The sequence below is a fragment of the Bombina bombina genome, chromosome 6 (genome assembly GCF_027579735.1).
Source record: "Bombina bombina isolate aBomBom1 chromosome 6, aBomBom1.pri, whole genome shotgun sequence".
Lineage (NCBI taxonomy): Eukaryota > Metazoa > Chordata > Amphibia > Anura > Bombinatoridae > Bombina > Bombina bombina.
Genome location: NC_069504.1, coordinates 172,303,115 through 172,328,139, shown reverse-complemented (window position 1 = coordinate 172,328,139; position 25,025 = coordinate 172,303,115). Strand labels below are relative to the sequence as shown.

At 34.0% G+C, this 25,025-nt stretch overlaps 1 protein-coding gene across 1 annotated transcript in view; it reads left to right on the top strand.

Annotated features, from left to right (window-relative positions):
* KCND2 (potassium voltage-gated channel subfamily D member 2) overlaps positions 1-19,048 on the top strand; it is an 814,746-nt gene extending 795,698 nt beyond the window's left edge. The window contains exons 5-6 of the mRNA XM_053716682.1: positions 3,859-4,109; positions 18,871-19,048. Of these exons, the coding sequence (XP_053572657.1) occupies positions 3,859-4,109; positions 18,871-19,048 (429 nt within the window). The remainder of the gene's footprint in view (positions 1-3,858; positions 4,110-18,870) is intronic.
* The last annotated feature ends 5,977 nt before the right edge of the window (positions 19,049-25,025 follow it).

Sequence of the window (25,025 nt, the reverse complement as noted above, 5' to 3'; positions counted from 1 at the left end):
CGACCCCGATGTTGTCGCTACTATCTTAAATTTATTAACCCCTAAACCTAAGTCTAACCCTAAGTCTAACCCCCCTAACTTAAATATAATTTAAATTAAACAAAATAAATTGAACATAATTAAATAAATGAATCCTATTTAAAACTAAATACTTACCGATAAAATAAACCCTAAGATAGCTACTACTAATAGTTACATTGTAGCTAGCTTAGGATTTATATTTATTTTACAGGCAACTTTGTATTTATTTTAACTAGGTACAATAGTTATTAAATAGTTATTAACTATTTAATAACTTCCTAGTTAAAATAAGTACAAATTTACCTGTAAAATAAATCCTAACCTAAATTACAATTACACCTAACACTACACTATAATTAAACTAATTACCTAAACTACCTACAATTAATTACAATTAAATAAAATAAACTAAATTACGGAAAAAAAATAAGAATTACCTTCATTCCAATTGGCTGATAGGATTCTATCAGCCAATCGGAATTCAAGGGACGCCATCTTGGATGACGTCATTTAAAGGACCAGTCATTCAGTTGTCGGCCGTCGGATGAAGAGGATGCTCCGCGTCGGATGTCTTGAAGATGGACCCGCTCCAGAAGGATGAAGATAGAAGATGCCGTCTGGATGAAGACTTCAGCCGCTTGGAGGACCTCTTCTGCCCGAATCGGATGAATACATCTGCCCCTCTGGAGGTCCACTTATGCCCGGCTGGGTGAAGACGTCTCAAGGTAGGGTGATCTTCAAGGGGGTAGTGTTAGGTTTTTTTAAGGGGGGATTGGGTGAGTTTTAGAGTAGGGTTGGGTGTGTGGGTTTTAATGCTGGGGGGTATTGTATTTTTTTTTACAGGTGAAAGAGCTGATTACTTTGGGGCAATGCCCCGCAAAGGCCCTTTTAAGGGCTATTTGTAATTTAGTATAGGGTAGGGAATTTTATTATTTTGGGGGGCTTTTTATTTTATTAGGGGGATTAGATTAGGTGTAATTAGTTTAAAATTCTTGCAATTCTTTTTTTATTTTCTGTAGTTTTTTTTCATAATTTAGTTTATTTAATTTAATTGTAATTAATTGTAGGTAGTTTAGGTGTAATTGTAATCAGAGGCGTAACTAGAAACCACAGGGCCCAGGTGCAAGAATCTAAGAAGGGGCCCCAAACCACCCTCCCCCTCCAAAAAAAAGTGAATTTAATACATTTTTTTTTACATTTAACACAGAAAAAAATGTGAATCAGATTACATGTCTGCAAAAGGAGGTACCCTGTGCCCACAGTCTGTGAGATGGTCTGACCCCTATTACTGTATATATATAGTGACACTATTTAACCCCCCAGTACTGTATATAGTAAGTTAGTGAAACAGTCTGTAATCTGCCAGTGAGATGGCTGGCCTGACCCCTACCCGCCAGTACTTTATAAAGTGACCACAGTAGTCAGTGACATATGTTATAAGTTAGGGGGTGTTAGGGTTAGCGTTAGACTTAGGTTTAGGGGTTAATAAATTTAAAATATTAGCGGCGACGTTGGGGGCGGCAGATTAGGGGTTAATAAATGTAGGTAGGTGTCAGCAATGTTAGGGACGGCAGATTAGGGGTTAATAAAATTTAACTAGTGTTTGCGAGGCGGGAGTGCGGCGGTTTAGGGGTTAATACATTTATTAAAGTGGCTGCGATGTCCGGTCGGCAGATTAGGGGTTAAATAATTTTATCATAGTGTTTGCGATGTGGGGGGCTCGGTTTAGGGGTTAATAGGTAGTTTATGGGTGTTAGTGTACTTGGTAGCACTTTAGTTATAGGGACAGTATACTATAAAATAGTTTTTCCCTTAATGTGTTTACAATTGCTTTATTTACCAACTGCAGAGTAAAAAATGTATGAAAATTATCCTTCTATGGTTTATTTGTGTATATTAAAAATCTGATTTTGTGTTTTGAAGCCACAAACTAATAAAATGGGTTGAGCTTGTAGGTATAATCAGATCTCATTACTGTATCACATTGTGTAAATATACCTGCTTCTTTATCTTATATCTGTCTATAAAACAATCACCAGTAATTGGAAAGAACAATGGACAATCAACATTTTATTACCTTATCTCTGCTATATCCCACTGGGAGTATAATTTCTTCTGCTGGCTGTGTTTACAATGCTTATCTATAGCTTGGACCTGCGGCCACAAACTTTCAGAATAGGTGGGGATACCACATGCTAAATCAACTATTTCAAATGTCAATATAAGGGTAAAGGAGCTACTTGTAAACAATTTAATAAACTCCAGCAGGTAAAGTGGACCATTGGGAACAAATTAAAGGGGAGAAAATTTTTCGAGTAAACTGTCCCTTTAAGAGCTTTATGTTATGGCGTTAGCCCATAAAACTCTTAACTACTGACTTTTATATGTGGTAGGAGTTTGGACAGGAGAGGGTCTACCGCTCACTTTTTCAGGCGATCGTTATACCGGCGTTAGGCAAATCCCATTAAAAAGATAGGATATGCAATTGACGTAAGGGGATTTGCAGTATGCTAAAATCGCAGAAAAAAGTGAGCGGTACACCTGTACCTGCCTGACTTGTAATACCAGCGGGCGTTAAAAAGCAGTGTTAGGACCCCTTAACGCTGCTTTTTAAGGCTAACGCAAGACTCGTAATCTAGCCGATTGTTTCTTTTAAGTACTTTAATTTCTTACTGCATTAGAACGTATTTTTCCACTTTTTCTGAGGACAAAAATGTACAAATATAAAAGAATATTGTCCAAACACTTTGCAAACAATGACTGTTTGGAATATAATAATGAAAAGGTAACTATCTACCAGGGTTCCCCCTTATCCATTGTTTTTACAGTTCAGTGTTTGGAAAACTTTACTTCCAGTTTTATACCTGTCCTTAATTGTCCTCAACAAATGAGAGCAATAATGGGAAACCTAGATCCCAACATGGTGACACCCATTACTTAGAACTATAGAACTCAGTGGAATTGGAAAGCCCACAATTTTCAGAGTGAAATTACAAGAAAGAAGGGCAAAAGACAATATCATACTATGCAATGTCTCTTTAAATTCACTCTATTAATACAAATACATTGCCCCATTTAAAAAAGGATATATAAAATACAATTATTGCTTTCATTGGTAAATGCTTCATTTTTTTAATAAAAAAAAATTGTGCACATGAAGCCTACCCGTAATTCCCAGATTCATGCTGACTTTTATTTATATTAGTTCATTCAGCACAAATGCATTTAATGAATTATTTGTAAAGTTAATCTATATTGCTGTTTATCCTTTTGAGGTCTAGTACTGATTGTATCAGAATCAATATTTCCTGATTTAGCCTAATGTAGGCATCCCAAAACAAATATTTTTCACAAGAGTCTGAATTTTTTGCTGGTATCAAAAAATTATGAACTTAATATAATGTTATATATCTAATTGGGCAGTTTATTGCTTTACTGTATATTAAAGTAATAAAGGTTGATACTATTTGTGATGCATTCATTAAATTACAGTTACAGAATGTAATAATGCTGATAAAACTGTCAATAGTAACTATCTTAAATATAATTAGCAAAGTCTTCATAGATACTTATTGATTTAGTCTACATTTTTATGACTGTAAAATACTGAAAATAATGTATCACCAATTAGAGGATTTTCTACTGTTGTATTTAATATGTTCACAGAAATATATTACTTATGAAAATGATAGCTATGAATGTTGATCTGCTTAAATATAACATGACAAAGCGTGGTCTGATTTTCTGCAATGTTGTTCCATGATTTTTCATACTATTAAAGTTATTTTATGGAAAAATTAGATATATTTGAATTGATTTTTCCTTTTTTTGATGCAGAGTCATGAGTTTGTAGATGAACAAACTTATGAAGATGGCTGTATGGAAGTATCTACAATTAATAAATCAACAAACCATAGCCCCTGTCTCTCCACACAAGACAATGTCAGCAGTTTCTGCTGCTCTAGAAGGAATAAAAAAAATGCAAGGATTCCAAACGCTAATGTTACAACTTGCAGTCACCATGGGAGCCTTCAAGAGCTTAGTGCTGTTCAGATACAACGTATGGAAAGAGAGCCTTTATCTAACAGGTATGATGTACATTTAAATTAATAATGTAATAAGATTTGGGGACTAATTGCCTTTAGGTATTTTTTTAAAAAAAATCTGATTCTTTATTTATATACACTTATAATACATTCAACACAAACCAACAAAAAAGGCAAACAAACAAATCAACATTATAAGTTCATATAAAAACTGAGAAAAAAATCCTCCAGATAAATAATACATAATTCTAACACATGTTGTATTGACCAAAGCAACCAATACAATATATTTTCTATAAAGATACTGTGGATCTAATGAAAGCAAGTATTGACCATAACGACGATCTATCTAAACAACGGATAGTTTTTATTTATTTTTTTACATTACACAGTGGAATCCTAGTTGATATTTTGCAATGAAAACCTTTACAGAACTGTATCACAATCCAATTGACTTATCTATTTCAACAGCCTTGAATTGTTTTTTGTTTTTTTAAAAAATCAACAAACAAAATAATTTCTTGTCTATGAAAACTATACAGGTATATGTGACATTTTAAAACTATGAAACTTGTATGCAACTAAAATACAACAATAATCAGAATGTTAATTTATAATACTCACTGAAATGTCACAAATAATTATGATTATGTACAACTGTATGTATGTGAATAACTATGCACATAGTTTTTCTTTAATCAATATAATTCCAACATTTCAAAAAAAGTATAATTGTATATCCCAATCAAATTTATCTATATTATTTAAAATTAAAAAAAAAATGTTATATAGTCTGTTTTGGAAATGCACTTAAATTCCTGTTAAATTTTAAAGTTACTCTAAAGGTCAGATGTAGAAAGATGAATATTATAATCAGAAATGTACTAATAGTTTAAAAGCTTTTCAATAGTAACAAATTTATATCATGTGTATATAGTGCTTTCTTATGAGCAATTTACCTTGCTTTAAATGTGGCTTTAGTTTTGATGCATAGTCAAGATGATTTGGACATTTAATAATCAGAAATGCTTCTATCATCGCTGGATTTATATTAGAAATTACAGCTCTGATAGAGAAAATTTACGTGTAATGGCCTGGTTCATTATTTTCTCTAGTAATGTACATTAAAGGGACAAGCAGTCCATTTCTTTTCTCTCATTATCCAGATGAATTGTACAAATAAAAAAAAAAATCCAATTAACTTCTAGCAAATTTACTTCATTCTCTTGGTAACTTTTTTTTGAAAAGCAAGCAGGTAGGCTTGGGTGAGTGCACATGTCTGGAGCACTATATGCAGCAGTTTTACAAGAATTGCAAACTCTTTAAAATTGTAAACTCTACAGACGAAACAAACATTATTGTGTTTCATGTCCCTTGAAATACACTGTCATACATGGGATAGTAGGTGTACTAAGGTAGCATCCCATAATTTTTTACAAAATTGCAATTTAAAACAAAAAAAAATGTCCAATCTTCTAAGATACACACATATTTAAACCCTTTTTAAACAAATATGAAAAAAAACTGTATAAGCAAAAAGTAAATCTGCAGTACACAAAAATGTCATTTATCAGTCATAAAAAACACAGTTGACAAAGTGAACAGTATAATATATGACTAACTGGAGAGAAATACTGAGAGTGTATATGCTAAGAATACCTGGATAAGGTCATTGAGAAATTACATTTACCAGCATATCACAAGCTTACTAGAAATATATTGACAGGAAACTATAAGTAAAAAATAGATGATATATGAATGATATTAAATCATACCCTTTATAGAACCATTTGGTATTTAAAGTATCTGCTGCTATAATCTATTCAATTTCCCACTTGTTATATAATTTGATTATATCTTTTCCCATAAAGACTAGATTTTCCTGTTGGGGATTTTTTTTATAGTTTATAAATGTCAAATGACATCCTTGTACATTAAAGTGAACAAGCACCTGTTTTTAGTAGATTTATATTTGCTTTGATTTTTTGATGTGTAAACCAAAGCAATTTACCATAAGCCTGATAAGACTTAATGTAGAAGATGAATTGATGCAAAGCAGTTTTTAACTGAAGACATATGTTGAACAATGGCAACTCCCTATTTAAACAATTTGGCTGCAAAAGATGGATACAAATACAACACATTGCATTTTTAAAGGCGCACTTCAGTAAAAGTTGTTTGTTATTAGTTTACTTTAAGCAGATATTGTGTGTGTTTACGCCAGTTATGTTATGATGTGCCTTTTCAATGCAGGTGTCTTGGATCTATCTATTTTTCAGCAGTTTCCGGAATTTATTTCAGCATATTTTAAATGTGTAGAGTGTACCTTGATATGAATCTGCATACATTTCTTATCAACAGACAACCAACATCTTACAATTGTTATGTATATTGATAAAACTGGTTATGTTACAAGATCATAGTGACAACAATTTCATCATAGTGACAATGTCATGTCAGGATTATTATGCATTAGGACTAAGGTTAAGGATATAGATTAGGCATTATGGTTAGGGGGTTAGAATTGCAGTAAATTCCTTGGCATTAAAAGGGTTAACTACAATTTCAATAGTTACCACAGTGTTGCCAAAAAGATACCAGCTTGTTTAATTTTTATTTTTTTATAGTTTTAGTTCAAACAGCACTGTAGACACATAAGATGTCTATATTTTATTTTTATTGCAGCCATTTTGTATCTATAGTATAGTGTTCTATTGATTAGGGCTTTGAGAAAGTTTTGTTTAGTCTATATTTTTGATTTATACTAGGTAGCACATTGTGTTCTCTAGTTTAATTTAGTGGTTTAAATTACATTTCTAGGAAAGAAGGTGTAACTTCCTGTCAATGCATCTTTACAGGGAGTGCAGAATTATTAGGCAAATGAGTATTTTGACCACATCATCCTCTTTATGCATGTTGTCTTACTCCAAGCTGTATAGGCTCGAAAGCCTACTACCAATTAAGCATATTAGGTGATGTGCATCTCTGTAATGAGAAGGGGTGTGGTCTAATGACATCAACACCCTATATCAGGTGTGCATAATTATTAGGCAACTTCCTTTCCTTTGGCAAAATGGGTCAAAAGAAGGACTTGACAGGCTCAGAAAAGTCAAAAATAGTGAGATATCTTGCAGAGGGATGCAGCACTCTTAAAATTGCAAAGCTTCTGAAGCGTGATCATCGAACAATCAAGCGTTTCATTCAAAATAGTCAACAGGGTCGCAAGAAGCGTGTGGAAAAACCAAGGCGCAAAATAACTGCCCATGAACTGAGAAAAGTCAAGCATGCAGCTGCCAAGATGCCACTTGCCACCAGTTTGGCCATATTTCAGAGCTGCAACATCACTGGAGTGCCCAAAAGCACAAGGTGTGCAATACTCAGAGACATGGCCAAGGTAAGAAAGGCTGAAAGACGACCACCACTGAACAAGACACACAAGCTGAAATGTCAAGACTGGGCCAAGAAATATCTCAAGACTGATTTTTCTAAGGTTTTATGGACTGATGAAATGAGATTGAGTCTTGATGGGCCAGATGGATGGGCCCGTGGCTGGATTGGTAAAGGGCAGAGAGCTCCAGTCCGACTCAGACACCAGCAAGGTGGAGGTGGAGAATGGTTTGGGCTGGTATCATCAAAGATGAGCTTGTGGGGCCTTTTCGGGTTGAGGATGGAGTCAAGCTCAACTCCCAGTCCTACTGCCAGTTTCTGGAAGACACCTTCTTCAAGCAGTGGTACAGGAAGAAGTCTGCATCCTTCAAGAAAAACATGATTTTCATGCAGGACAATGCTCCATCACACGCGTCCAAGTACTCCACAGCGTGGCTGGCAAGAAAGGGTATAAAAGAAGAAAATCTAATGACATGGCCTCCTTGTTCACCTGATCTGAACCCCATTGAGAACCTGTGTTCCATCATCAAATGTGAGATTTACAAGGAGGGAAAACAGTACACCTCTCTGAACAGTGTCTGGGAGGCTGTGGTTGCTGCTGCACGCAATGTTGATGGTGAACAGATCAAAACACTGACAGAATCCATGGATGGCAGGTTTTTGAGTGTCCTTGCAAAGAAAGGTGGCTATATTGGTCACTGATTTGTTTTTGTTTTGTTTTTGAATGTCAGAAATGTATATTTGTGAATGTTGAGATGTTATATTGGTTTCACTGGTAAAAATAAATAATTGAAATGGGTATATATTTGTTTTTTGTTAAGTTGCCTAATAATTATGCACAGTAATAGTCACCTGCACACACAGATATCCCCCTAAAATAGCTATAACTAAAAACAAACTAAAAACTACTTCCAAAACTATTCAGCTTTGATATTAATTAGTTTTTTTGGGTTCATTGAGAACATGGTTGTTGTTCAATAATAAAATTAATCCTCAAAAATACAACTTGCCTAATAATTCTGCACTCCCTGTAGGGAATAACAATTTATAAAATCTATAAACAATACTTAAGTGATAAGTAGATTTATGTAATTGTCTGAATAAGTTATATATTCTATATCCTACTCAAACATGCCTTGAGTATAGATATTTGCTTATTTTATTAGTCTATTCAAAATATTTACCATTGGTATTTATTATTCCTCCTCCATCATAATATCTTATATCTGAATAGAAACACTGCTATTACCCTCTCTTGAAAATTATATAATTTCTTAAAGGGATAGTCTACAAAAATACTATGCTTGGGTTCTATATATTTTTGAGAATCTTGCTTTTAAAAATATGGAGTTAATTACAATCCTTTAGAAAAGTGTACCTAATTTTTATATTACAATTTTCACCATCAATGTCGATGCAGATTTTATAGATAAATAATTAGCTAATCTTTTGTTAATCAGTCTACAATATCATTTTTATTGTTTTAAAAGCTAGATAATCCCTTCATTACCCATTACCCAATTTTGCACAACCAACACAGTTAAATTAAAGGGACAGTCTACACCAGAATTTTTATTGTTTTAAAAGATAGATAATCCCTTTATTACCCATTCCCCAGTTTTGCATAACCAACACAGTTATAATAATATACTTTCAACCTCTGTGATTATCTTGTATCTAAGCCTCTGCAAACTGCCCCTTTTTTCAGTTCTTTTGACAGACTTGCAGTCTAGCCAATCAGTGCCTCCTCCCAGATAACTTCACGTGCACAAGCACAGTGTTATCTATATGAAATACGTGAACTAACACCCTCTAGTGGTGAAAAACTGTTAAAATGCAATCTGAAAAGAGGTGGGCTTCAAGGTCTAAGAAATTAGCATATGAACCTCCTAGGTTAAGCTTTCAACTAAGAATACCAAGAGAACAAAGCAAAATTAATGATAAAAGTAAACTGGAAAATTGTTTAAAATTACATGCTCTATCTGAATCATGAAAGTTTATTTTGGCCTAGACTGACCCTTTAATATACTTTTTACCTCAGTGATTACCTTGTATCTAAGCATCTTCTGACAGCCCCCTGACCACACGACTGTGACTATTTATTATCTATTGACTTGCATTTAGTATTTTGTTGTGCTATCTCTTTAATAACTTCTCAGGCGTGAACACATTGTTATCTATATGGCCCACATGAACTATTAGTCTCCTGTTGTGAAAAGCAAATAGAAAAGTATGTGATTAAGAGGCTGTCTATAGAGCCTTTGAAACAGGCAGACATTTAGAGGTTTAAATGTTATAAAGTATATTAATATAACAATTTTGGCTGTGCAAAGCTGGGGAATGGGTAGTAAAGGTGTTATCTATCTTTTTAAACAATACAAATTTTTGTGTGGACTGTCCCTTTAAGAATGGAATTACAGGAAAATGGGACTAAATAAATAATGAAAGTATAATGCAGACTTTTGTATATATGATTTATCATTTTATATTACCATCTCAAAGTCTTTAATGTCCCTTTAAAGGAAACATAGGAAAAATAAATGTTAAATATACATTGTATTGCTTTTTTTAATTAATATTATTATAATTAATTTCCTGTTATGTCTGTGATCATTTAGTATTTAATGACCATTAATTAAAGCCAGCCATTTAGGGCCAGATAACGAGGGGCATGCTAACAGTTATGCGCAATCAATAAATCGGGTTTATCACGGCTATTTGCACACGTTGGATGTAGCGCTCATATTACAAGCTAAAAGTATACACAATTGCTTGAGCCCAATTGAAGTTAACACATGTTTCAGAGCTCTGGTTAACTATTTCAAGAAACAAAAAAGGGTCACACAACACATCAAAAATACATTTAAAAGTACAGTTACACTTATAATAACACTATCTAATGAAAATTATTAAAGAAAATTGCACAAAAAAGTTATAAGGGCTCAAAAATATGAGGTTACAGATGTTGGAAATAAAAGGCAGACAAAGGGCTTTAACATAGAGAAACATACACATATGTTTATACTGTATGGGTGTATATATTTATTTTATGTATTTATATGTGTATATATGTATTTACAGACATATATACACATATAAACACATAAATACATATGTACACACATATAGACATATATAAGTGCATTGGAGCCCTTTGCAGTCAAGTAGATGAAAACATGAAAAAGCATATTAATGCAATAGTTATATTTAATAAATTGTTATACTGTGTATTTTACAATAGAAATATATTTTACAAAAAAAATCATATATATGTAGAATTATGTATTTATATATAAATGGAACATATTCTGCTATGTGAAGAACATTGGAATGTGAAATATTAATATTTTCATGGCAGGTTAGCGTACTTGTGAATATGCAATCGGGTGTGCGCGCGAGTAGGGTGTTATGGTTTTTCTTTAATGTTTTTGCTTTCTATTAGGGAATACGATAATGCGGTCACAATACTTTCAACTTTTAATATGAGTGCTACTCGACGTGCACAAAAGTTTACTTCTAGCAGAGTAAGTGCGCAGGTGGGAGTGTTAAATACCGATTCACTTGTAATCCAGTTGTAAATGGTTTAAGGATAGCGACAATATGTTGCAATATCAATTCAATCTTTATTTTAACCACTTTAACCACTTCTAGGGTAAAAATTTACTTTTTCTACCCCCTCAAATTTTAAGTGACATTAAACACAGAATACATTTAAAAACAAAATTAAAAAACTAGATTTAATTATGTGTTCAAACAAAGATCAGCCTAACAAATATATATGAGAAAGAGAGAGAGAGAGAGAGAGAGAGAGAGAGAGAGAGAGAGAGAGAGAGAGAGAGAAAGAGAGAGAAAGAAAGAAAAAAGAAAGAAAGAAAGAAAGAAAGAAAGAGAGAGAGAGAAAAAAAGAAAGAAAGAAAGAGAGATAGAGAGAGAAAGAGAGATAGAGAGAAAGAGAGATAGAGAGAAAGAGAGAGAGAAAGAAAGAAAGAAAGAAAGAAAGAAAGAAAGAAAGAAAGAAAGAAAGAAAGAAAGAAAGAAAGAAAGAAAGAAAGAGAAATAAATTGTTTAGATAAGGAAGTATAAGGTTTTCCTTTCTATAACGTAATGGGTGCTGGCATATTATGACATGGTTTCCCTAGGTTTAAAAAGCCTGTTCTTCATATATAATCTCCTCTGATGATGCCAGTTTGAGAGAATAATAGTTGGGCTAATATAGTAACTATCTAACTGACTTTAATGTCCCTTATGGTACTGTTGCTTTAACCCTATATATATGTCATGCAATACAGTAATCAGTACACAATCTTATTTTTTATCTGTCCCTAATAGACCACAGAACAAGGAGATAGGATACACAATACTCAAGAGGTTTGTATTTTTTTAAAGGGGTATCATATTCTTGAACTGCCTGAGACAATACTACCTTGCAATTCTGACAAAATTACATTTCCCATGTATTTATTTTGTATGAAGATATTTTGAAGGGCACTGCTTAATTGTTAATATATATTATGCACATCTAAATATATATTTAAATGTATCTTTAAGATGAGCTAAAGTAACTATATATATATTTAAACAAAATGTATACTTTTTTAAACAATTTTTTATGATATTTGTGCACTCATAGAAATCCTTAACCAAGCACACATATTCATATCTGTAAAACAAATCCCGCAAAAGCAAATATTGAGTCATAATGGTAATGTCAGATATTATTATGTCAGTATAGCAAATTAATTTTCATATTCACATTCAAAGGTCTTGTAAACCCACTATCTGCCATTACTATTACCTTAAAGCCCTCTTATGAAGCTGACCCTAACCATTTACAATGTTGCTCAACGCTCATCAGCATTTCAAACAGCACTTTTTTGTAGTGTGATATTTTGGTGCATACACTGCCCTCTACGTGTCATGAAGGCTAACACATCTATAATTTAATTTATTCTTGCCAATACATTTACTGTACTCTATGAAAATATCATCTTCCATCCTGGCACACTATAGATTTCCTTGCATCGTTCTTTCTTCTCCCCTGTTTAAGTGGCAAACTCTAATGCTCCTCTATCAGTATTTGTAGACTGTTTAAATCATTTATTTTGGTTAAGTAGTTGAGATAGAAACACTGGTCAATTAACAAATGATTACATTTTCATTTTAGATTACAAAATATGTCAAGAAGCCCGGTGTAGGTAAATTATGTAGCTATCAAAAGGAAAAGATTTGCAGACTTCACCTTGGTGCAATTAATAGCCCATGTTTATTGTATCAAGAATATACAGTACATAATATTTTCAGATACGAATCATACCAACAAGATCTGAGGCATTTCCTGTGCCACCAGGCACACTTCCTCAGAGATCACGAACCATAATTCAAGCTATTTTATAAAGGAGAGAGATTAAACAATTATCCAATTAGAGTTCCTTTGATTAAAGGATATTCAATTAACCTGTTAGTTAAACCCTCTTGGGAGCTTTATCCTAACTAGATGATTGGCCAATCCCTCTCACCATACACAATAAGAACATAAAGATAATAATAATAAAACTTTATATACAATAAGTTACAAACAAACAGTATAAATAACACAAAATGTAAGGGCTTTTTCAAGGTTAAAACACTGTTTATCTGGCAAATAATTATTTAAGAGAAGAGAGAGAAAAAATATGGCCTTATACTGGGCTACAGACCTATCACAGAGCTCCCAGCTGTCCTGCATTTTGCAGGACTGTCACATTTTGGGAGATCTGCGCACTGCCCCCATTCACAGCACCCTAGGACTTTATAAAGATTCTGGTTTGTTGTGGACTGCCTAGTGAGGCCAATCCACCACTCATCAGCTCCAAACAATGCCCTACCCAGCTCCACCCACTCCCACATAGTGCTATGTCCCAGATTTGCCCAAGTTCTCCCTGCCTAAGACAGCAGCTTCCCTATGCTGTATAGTCTCCAATAAACGTTGTGAGGTATGCTACTAGTTTTTTGTGAAAAACATTTAAAATTATTAGTGAAAGGGCACTGGCCTATACATTTTACAGCTGTACATGTTTAAAGTTGTGTTAGATGTACATATCTGTTTTATCTATGAAAATGTACTTTTGTACTCAGATTAATATAAAACAAACATTATGGAATAGAACTTATTTCCCTACAGCTGAGTAAAATGCACTTTTGCTTTATTTTCTTTCACAAAACCAATTAGGATGCTGTAACAAAGTGGATTTTAAGTATGACAATCTTGGAAGTAAAAATATCCATTAAAAATGTTTATTAAAGTGAAACACTGCTTTTGTGATAACTGACTATATCAATTTTTGAACATTTTAATGGTTTTACTACAGATATATTAGCAGCAATATGTTGTCATGATAAATACTTAGAGCAAATGCCATCATTAGAATGTTGACATCCACTTGTGCACAGCTGCTTCCTGGTGTTCCTTGCTTGATACACTTGTTGGCAAGTGGCCAAATAGCAACATTTTGAACACAATGTTTAATCCAAGGTGTAGATACATTTTTCTCTCCTTTAATATTTTCCAAATTATCCATTTTACCTGCGGAAAAGTATTTAATTGTTCCTTTACCTTTATTTTTTAATTTTACATATATTTTTTTACTGTTGCATCCACTATCTATAGTGAAAATATATAATCAATACTATATAAATATATAATCAATAACTATGTAAACAAGATGCATAAACCCCATTAGACAACCATGGATAACAGATTGATAGTATAATTAATAACTAAAAAACTAACGGCTAGATTACGAGTTTTTGTCGGTAATGGTGTGCGGTGCTAATGCTTAGTTTCAGCTCACCGCTCACCTACAAACAACGCTGGTATTACGGGTTTTTCTAAACCAGGCGTTAGCCTCTAAAAAGTGAGTGGAGAGCAAAATTTAGCTCCACATCTCACCTCAATACCAGCGCTGCTTACGGTAGCGGTGAGCTGGCTAAACGTGCTTGTGCACGATTTCCCCATAGGAATCAATGGGGCTGAGCCGGCTGAAAAAAAACTAACACCTGCAAAAAAGCAGCGTTCAGCTCCTAACGCAGCCCCATTGTTTCCTATGGGGAAAGAAAAGTTATGTCTACACCTAACACCCTAACATGAACCCGAGTCTAAACACCCCTAATCTTACACTTATTAACCCCTAATGCCACCCCCGACATCGCCGACACCTACATTATATTATTAACCCCTAATCTGCCGCTCCGGACACCACCGCCACCTGCATTATACTTATGAACCCCTAATCTGCTGCCCCCAACATCGCCGAACCCTACATTATATTTATTAACCCCTAATCTGCCCCCCCAACGTCGCCGCAACTATATTAAATGTATTAACCCCTAATCTGCCGCTGCCAATGTCGCCTCCACTATAATAAAGTTATTAACCCCTAAACCTATGTCTAACCCTAACACCCCCCTAATTTAAATATAATTTAAATAAATATAAATAAAATTACTATAATTAAATAAATTATTCCTATTTAAAACTAAATACTTACCTATAAAATAAACCCTAAGCTAGCTACAATATAACTAATAGTTACATTGTATCTAGCTTAGGGTTTATATTTATTTTACAGGCAAGTTTGTATTTATTTTAACTAGGTACAATAGTTATTAACTATTTAATAACTACCTAGCTAAAATAAATACAAATTTACCTGTAAAATAAATCCTAAACTAAATTACAATTACACCTAACACTACACTATCATTAAATTAATTCCCTAAATTAACAATTAATTACAATTAAATTAAATAAACTAAAGTACGAAAAAAATAAACACTAAATTACAGAAAAAAATAAAATAATTTCAAGAATTTAAAACTAATTACACCTAATCTAACCCCCCTAATAAAATAAAAAAGCCCACCAAAATAATAAAAATCCCTACCCTATACTAAATTACAAATAGCCCTTAAAAGGGCCTTTTGCGGGGCATTACCCCAAAGTAATCAGTGCTTTTACCTGTAAAAAAAAAATACAATATCCCCCCAACATTACAATCCACCACCCACACACCCAACCCTACTCTAAAACCCACCCAATCCCCCCTTAATAAAACCTAACACTAACCCCCTTGAAGATCACCCTACCTTAAACCGTCTTCACCCAGCTGTGAACAAGTGGTCCTCCAGAGGGGCAGAAGTCTTCATCCAATCTGGGCAGAAGAGGACCTCCAGATGGGCAGAAGTCTTCATCTAGGCGGCATCTTCTATCTTCATCCATCCGGAACGGACCGGGTCCATCTTGGAGCCAGCTGACACGGAGCATCCATCCAGACCGATGACTCCCGACGAATGAAGGTTCCTTTAAATTACATCATCCAAGATGGCGTCTCTTGAATTCCGATTGGCTGATAGGATGCTATCAGCCAATCGGAATTAAGGTAGGGAAAATCCTATTGGCTGATCCAATCAGCCAATAGAATTGAGCTTGGATTCTATTGGCTGATTGGAACAGCCAATAGAATGTGAGCTCAATCCTATTGGCTGATTGGATCAGCCAATAGGATTTTTCCTATCTTAATTCCGATTGGTTGATAGAATCCTATCAGCCAATCAGAATTCAAGGGACGCCATCTTGGATGACGTAATTTAAAGGCACCTTCATTCATCTGGAGTCGTCGTAAGAAGAGGATGCTCTGCGTCGGCTGGCTTCAAGATGGACCCGCTCACCTCAGGATGGATGAATATAGAACATGCCACCTGGATAAGACTTCTGCCCGTCTGGAGGACCTCTTCTGCCCCTTTGGAGGACCACTTGTGCCCGGCTGGGTGAAGATGGCTCAAGGTAGGGTCATCTTCAAGGTGTTAGTGTTAGATTTTATTAAGGGGGGATTGGGTGGGTTTTAGAATAGGGTTGGTTGTGTGGGTGGTGGGTTTTAATGTGGGGGGGTATTGTATATTTTTTTCAGGTAAAAGAGCTGATTACTTTGGGGCAATGCCCCGCAAAAAGCCCTTTTAAGGGCTATTTGTAATTTAGTATAGGGTAGGGATTTTTATTATTTTGGGGGCTTTTTTATTTATTAGGGGAATTAGATTAGGTGTAATTACTTTAAAATTCTTGTAATCATTTTATTATTTTCTGTAATTTAGTGGGGGGGTTTTGTACTTTAGTTTATTTAATTTAATAGTAATTAATTGTAGTTAATTTAGGGAATTAATTTAATTATAGTGTAGTGTTAGGTGTAAATGTAATTTAGGTTAGGATTTATTTTACAGGTAAATTTGTACTTTTTTAACTAGGTAGTACCTAGTTAAAATAAATACAAAGTTACCTGCAAAATAAAAATAAAACCTAAGATAGATACAAATGTAACTATTAGTTATATTGTAGCTATCTTAGGGTTTATTTTATAGGTAAGTATTTAGTTTTAAATAGGAATAATTTATTTAATTGTAGTTATTTTATTTCATTTTATTTAAATTATATTTAAGTTAGGGTGGGGTTAGACTTAGGGTTAGACTTAGGTTTAGGGGTTAATAAATTTAATATAGTAGCGGCGACGTTGGGGGCAGCAGATTAGGGGTTAATAATTGTAGGTAGGTGTCGGCGATGTTAGGGACGGCAGATTAGGGGTTAATAAAATTTAACTAGTGTTTGTGAGGCGGAAGTGTGGCGGTTTAGGGGTTAATATATTTATTATAGTGGCGGCGATGTCCGGTTGGCAGATTAGGGGTTAAAAACTTTTTTTAAGTGTTTGCGATGTGGGGGGGGGGGGGGCTCGGTTTAGGGGTTAATAGGTAGTTTATGGGTGTTGGTGTACTTTTTAGCACTTTAGTTAAGAGTTTTATGTTACGGTGATAGCCCATAAAACTCTTAACTACTGACTTTTAAATGCGGTAGGAGTCTTGACAGGAGAGGGTGTACCGCTCACTTTCTCCAAGACTCGTAATACCGGTGTTATGCAAGTCCCATCGAAAAGATAGGATACGCCAGTGATTTTTAACCTTTTTTTTGCTGTGGCACACTTTTTTACATTAAAAAATCCTGTGGCACACCACCATCCCAAAATTTAAAAAAAAATCACACATTGTAGCCTAATACAGCATATATATATATAGACACATACACACAAACACACAATACTGTATATATTGTGCTGTTATGCCATGCCTCCTACAAACTACCCCTGCACTGGGAGTAAAAAACAAGCAAAGTTTAAAAAATATGTCACACTGTTGTCAGTCTGCCGTGGCACACCTGAGGATCTCTCACGGCACACTAGTGTGCCACGGCACACTGGTTGAAATACACTGGGATACGCAATTGACGTAAGGGGATTTGCGGTAAGCTCGAGTCGCAGAAAAAAGTGAGCGGTACACCTGTACCTGCCAGACTCCTAATACCAGAGGGCGCTAAAAAGCAGCATTGGAACCTCTCAACGCTGCTTTTTAAGGCTGACGCAAGACTCGTAATCTCGGTGAAAGAGAGTCTAGGAAAGGAAAGTTAGTATTCTTATTAATGTAACCTAAAAAAATGTTGTCCCCCATCCTGCTTCCATAGACACAGGACTATGTAGTTTAGACTCTAGAATAAAACATTCTCCATGTAGATATAAAAAGTCCTAAAATCTGGGTTCGCCATCACAAATAGAGAGAAAGAACTAAGGAGTATCATGGTAGTATCACCATGATGGTCTCCTTCCATTTTAAGTTTGAAACCCTAGGCGAGGGTCTTTGACTAGGTAGCCATACAGTGATAGCTAAATTAAATGTTTTGGGAATGTAGCTATAAATTCCTATTAAAGGGATAGAAAGGTCAAAACTGAAATGTGCATTGCTAAATTTTAACTTTAAATAGAAGCATTTTTGTCATAGACTTCCATTAACAAAAATGCTTCTAGCGAAAGCTATTACTGTTTTTCAGTTACACTATATATATATGTATGTATATATATATATATATATATATATATATATATATATATATATATATATATATATGCTCTGAGTACCTTGTGCACCAGTATTCAAACATCCTACCTTCTCAAAGAGTCAGCAGTAATGTATATGACACAAATAAAATATTTACAGGCACAGTACACACCACCCCAAGCTCTCTAAACTTGAATACTGATACACTTCCCTCACTGCATATGTGTGTATGCCGCTGTAAAACAATAATATATTTTACTAGAAGCATTTTTTGCTAATGTATATTACAAAAAGGCTTTTATTCAAAATGGAAATACACCAATGCACATTTCAATTTTGACCTTTCTGTCCCTTTAACTGGAATCATTGATTAACTAAATGTATATATCCTTTGGTCTCAGACTGCATTTACGCAATAATTTAATTATTGATCTACATTTTGTATTGTCTACCAATATAACAATAAGACAATCTAACTGTGATTTAATATCTGCTTTTTGTTTAATAGCCGATCCAGTTTAAATGCCAAAGGGGAAGAATGTGTTAAACTAAACTGTGAGCCACCTTACGTCACAACAGCAATAATCAGCTTTACAAAACCACCCATGACAACACAAGAGGAAGACGGCCGTACAGACTCCCCCGACTACTCACAGCGGAACATTGTACGAGTATCTGCTCTATAAAATTTATTTTAAAGGGGTCCTATTAGAGGTTGAGTGTGAGCAATGAAAGTCGCTCAAATGACAATGGTGAACATATGTTTTTTCTCATGTTTTCAAGAAACCATTGTTTTAAACATCACTGTAAAAAAAAAAAACAACAAAAAAGGTTTAAACAATGCAATCGATCTTCCAATGCATACAGCAAACAATTTGTGACTAACTACATGAGCACAATGCTGGAACTCTCATTGATGCTTTTTTTTTTCTCATATGAAACATTTTTATATAAAAATAAAACAAGGGACTATGTTGAGAAAATTAGGGGGGGAAAAAAGAGTATTACAGCAGTGAAAACATTTTGATAACTTTTTTTTCCCTAGAGGGAACAATGAACTTTACACAAAGTAATGAATATGAAAGAACATGCATTGCAAATATATTTGTACTTATTTAAATTACATCTCTAATGCATGCAGACATCTTTTGGAGTGAAGATCTGATATAACTGAAGATGTTTCCAGCAAGCATTGTTTCAAGCGAAAGGCCTTTCAGTACATTTACACAACTGGATGAAAAATGTTTACAGTAGCTAAACAAAGACAAACAATCATTTTGGCAGCAGAGCAGTATTTATTATTGTATTTTACTGGGTTACATTATGTATTGTACATAAATATTGATATTTTTTTCTTTTTATTTCCTTCTGCTTTTCTTGTTTCTGTAACAACTGCAATAATTAATTGTATGTTTGCTACATCATGAATATTATTATTATTTTCTAGTATCATGAATTATAGATAAGGATGTTTTAACACCTAGAAAATCTATATGTACAGACTGGTTACATCACATACTGTTATTTTCTTGTTTTGTTTATTTTGAGAAAGACGAGTATTTGAGCAAACATTATAGCTATATTTGCAAAAAGAAATATTTTCAAACCAATGTTGGTCCTTCCCCCAGTTTTCAGAATATGCATGAAGAATGACTGTGATTGGTCCTGAATGCTTGCATAAATTTAGCCGATTGGCTTTATTATTTTGTTGTGCCGTTGTTGTTAATATTGAAAAAAATAAAAATAAATAGTACATAAGGAATACAGTTTAATACAGGGTAAGTTTGGTAAGCTGCAATGCAAAAAAAAAAGTGTGGTAGAAAAGATCTTCAAATACTGGAAAACCAAGTCCAACCTTTTGTGCATCAACGACTAAGGTAAATGAAGAGGCATACCAATATTTTACTTCACTGATAAAGAGAACAGCTCCAGTTCATATCAATAATATAACGGACGTTAATAAAGAAAAAAAAAAAAGAGTTTAGCGCATCCGTAATTATATACAAAATATATCATGGTAATTAAAATGAATAAAATGATTCTGTTTGGTGTGAGACATCTGAATACTGATACTATACCGTATGTACAGTTTGTCTTTTCCTTTTCTATTTTTTTTTTTCAATCCTCTTTAACTGTTTGTGCTGCACACAGGGGGTACTTTATGCTTCTCAAATTTTCAATGTATTTCCATTATCAAATTGACTCTGTTCTCGGATCCTTTGTTTAAAAACATACCTAGATAGGATCAAGAGTGTGCACTATACGGCAGTGGTTTTGCAAAAATGCTTTTGGCAATGTGAGATACGTTGGGCAAACACTTATGTCATCTAGTGCACAAAACTGTATAGTAAATTCTGCCATATAGTTCTCCAGACACAAGCATGCCCCTGAGCCCACCCACCTGCGTTTTAACAAAGGATAAAAAAACTAAATTTAATAATAAAATAACAATAAATATACCAAATATCACAAAGAAAAAAAAAATGTGAAATAAATGTGATAACAAAAATCATAAAAGGAAAACCAAATAAAGTTCTGAATAAAGGATATGTCTGTGTCCTCTGGATGAGTTTTTCAGCTTGTTAGCATTCCTCAGTGAGATCCCATAAAAAAGGAAACAGAAAATTGCAACATAGTGTGAATCTGTAATGGCACTTTGAGGAAGTAGTTGTTTTGTAACAAATGACTACTCACATTTGTTGGAGCTTTCCACTAAGCTCAAGGATATGCGCACTCCCACTTTATACTGATGGGAAAACAGTACACTAGGCAAAACTTGGATACAAATTTATTTTAAAATATATAAAAGCGTCACATAAGCCTTGATAACACCACAATGTAAGGGTACAAAAGCAGATATGCTGTAATAAATGCTTCAAATCGCCAAACTTGCAAAGAGGTAAATGGATCAGCAGGAGTGTGACCGCCGAAACCAAAACCTCTTTAGTAGCAAGACAGTAGCGCTAAGCCCCCAGGTGTCCTGGCTAGTGTAGAGACGTGATAAAACTCAATATAGAACAGTTCAGTTCCGACGTACGTTTCGCAGGTATCCTTGACAAAGCATACCTGCGAAACGTACGTCGGAACTGAACTGTTCTATATTGAGTTTTATCACGTCTCTACACTAGCCAGGACACCTGGGGGCTTAGCGCTACTGTCTTGCTACTAAAGAGGTTTTGGTTTCGGCGGTCACACTCCTGCTGATCCATTTACCTCTTTGCAAGTTTGGCGATTTGAAGCATTTATTACAGCATATCTGCTTTTGTACCCTTACATTGTGGTGTTATCAAGGCTTATGTGACGCTTTTATATATTTTAAAATAAATTTGTATCCAAGTTTTGCCTAGTGTACTGTTTTCCCATCAGTATAAAGTGGGAGTGCGCATATCCTTGAGCTTAGTGGAAAGCTCCAACAAATGTGAGTAGTCATTTGTTACAAAACAACTACTTCCTCAAAGTGCCATTACAGATTCACACTATGTTGCAATTTTCTGTTTCCTTTTTTATGGGATCTCACTGAGGAATGCTAACAAGCTGAAAAACTCATCCAGAGGACACAGACATATCCTTTATTCAGAACTTTATTTGGTTTTCCTTTTATGATTTTTGTTATCACATTTATTTCACATTAATAATAAAATAAATTGGAAAGTTTCTTTTTTTAATTGTATGCTGTTTCTGAATCATCAAAAATGTTTTGGAGTTCTTTTAAAGTAAATTCTTAAATCACCCCACACAGTTTTTTGCTGGCCAGTAATGTAGCAGTGAGAGAGCTGCACTGTAAACTGATGGAAAAATTAGCATAATGTATTTTTCTTCTTTCAGGCACAAATCCCTAAATCATTTGCATTAATTCATTTTCTACTTGAGATGATTGCAAAGTATTCAAGAGACATGAACCCCAATTGTTTTCTTTCATGATTTAGAAATAACATGCAATTTTAAACAACTTTCCAATTTACTTCTATTAACTAATTTGCTTCATTCTTTTGATATCTTTTGTTGAAAGCATATCTAAATAGGCTCAGTCGCTACTCATTGGTGGTTGCATATAGATGCATCTTGTGATTGGCTCAGCTCTGCGCATTGCTATTTATTTAACAAAGGATATACAAAGAATGAAGCAAATTAGATCATATAGGTAAATTGGAATGTTGTGTAAAATTGTATTCTTTACCTGTAGCATGAAAGAAAAATGTTGGGTTTCATGTCTCTTTAAGTACCAAGGTGCTGCATCATTCTCTGAGCAATAAAGGCTTTAAATGCAGATCTAGTTTTGTAAATGTGTAGTACAGCACAAATAACTCATTGGAATAGATTTAACAAGTGCCAGGCGGACATGGTTAGCTGTGGCGAATCATGTCCACCCATCACTAAAGACTGGCAGCATACGCTCTCAGCATTTAACATTGCACAAGCATTTCTTGTGAACTGCTTGTGCAATACTGCCCCCTGCACATTCATGGCCAATCGGCCGATAGCAGGGGGTGTCAGTCATCTGGATCGGATCGGGATGAATGCAGTCAGCCACCTAAAAGGTGGCGGAGAAGTTAAGGAGCAGCAGTCTAACGAACGCTGCTTTTTAACTTCTGTTTCAGGCGAGCCTGACACTTCGGGCATAGAAAGCAGCATCTGCTGCTTGGAAAATCTACTCTATTGAGTGTACAGCTTTTGTACAAATATAGATTCTGACAGCAGACCAAGAACCAAAAGGCCTATCAAGTCATTCCATATTCATCTGTATTTCATCTATACATTTTCCCAACAGTCATAAATTATTTTTTGTATTTTTTTTATTAACATTTCTTTTATCTCCTGAAATTTTACATGTGCATAATTTCTTAAAGGGATATTGTATTCAAATATATACTGTATATGAATGCAACATTTAAACATGTTGAAAATGTTTTGTTTTGGGGGGTTTTGCCTGAAAAAAATGCTAAGTAAATTTACATTGAAACTAATACTGCTACTTCTGATTACTGACTGAAAAAGGCACGTGTCTCTGTTATACTGGAGAAGAAAGACTCAGTTCTGCAATATGATTTATTCAGGACCCATAAAACAAAGACAAAAAGTTGACTAAAATGTTACTTTATGTGATTATATTTTAGTTATTTACGTACTGTATATTGTACTCTTGCCATGACACTGATTTCAGATTCAAGAGCAGTAAACTATAGTTAGGAAACAATATGAGCAATTGCATAGAAATTTACATTTTGACTTTAGAGAAGAACCAAAAACCCATCTTATATTCTTGTCTAAATTATAGGATTCATCAATCTTCTGGATAGGTGTGTACATTATTCTATTCTCTTACTGTATTTTCCCCAAGCAGTTCCATTAGATGTGTATACTATGTGTTGTTGCAATTGCCTGTGGGTACTGTTATCCTATGGATCATGCATTAAACTTTGCATCCATCCATCTTTCCTTCCTTCCTTCCTTTCTTTCCTTACCTTCTTTTTCTCCCTTCTTTCTCTTCTCTCTCTCTCTCCTCTTTTATGAAAAGAAAACAAGTATTACATTTCTTAATATATTTGTAATTTGTTATCATACCACCCTTTCCTCTTACCTCCTTTAAGCCATACATATTCATTTTTAGGCAATAATCTAATTTTAGTGGCCAACCTAATTAGTTCATTTATGTTTTATGTTTAAATGACTGCTTCATTTTGACCCTCTAGCTAGCTTATCACCAAGAAATAGTCCCTTGTGTGTGTCATGTCCATATAGTATATAATTAAAGCAAGTCTATTATTCAACAGAAATTCCATATTGATACCTCACGTATGTATCAACACATTACGAGAAAATAACATATTGGGAAATACCTGGCAAAATAATGATCACATAGCCTTGTCATGAAATATTAATTTTCAATTAGACTATTCCATCCATACCAGATTTTTTTAATAAATTAGTTATTTAGTTATTGATTTAATATTAAGTGTTTCAGTATACAAAATGTATTATATGTTTTAATATATGTTAAAAACATTATCTCTAAGAACACCCCCCATGTATTTGATCCCACTTATCTATTTTACCAGCTGAAGAGTATTAAATCAGTTATAAATAGCTTTTATTTTGGCATCGAAAATATCTGCTTTTGTCTGGGATATCCCCACTTAGAATACAAATGTCAATAGTAATTTATTGGCTGTAAAAAAGCAATGCAAACATAGTCAGCAGAATAAATTACACTCCCAGAGTGGGTGGGGGGTTAGGGGAGATAAATAACAAAAGTTTAATTTTCAATTGTTCTGTCTAAGTATTGGTATACAGAAAGAAGCATTTCTGTGAATAGAAAACAATAAGATAAGGAAGTGTAATTTCTCTGTAGGCTCAGCCCATTGCAATGGGTGTTGTTTTGATATTTAAAAAAAAAACCTGTAACATAAATGTTAACAAAGATTTTAATAATATCTTGAAAAATCTAATTGTCTTTGCTGCTATTTACCTCTATAGGTCATTATAACATACTGTCTTTAAATACTGATCTTGATTGCACAATACATTGGCATGTATATTCATTAAGCCTGAGGTATACTGTATATCAAACTGAAAATCCATATCACTAAATGATATTTGGCATCTATATTTATAACGTCCACCGTTCTAATGACCTTCCATTAGCTGCTTGTGTGTTGAGTCTTA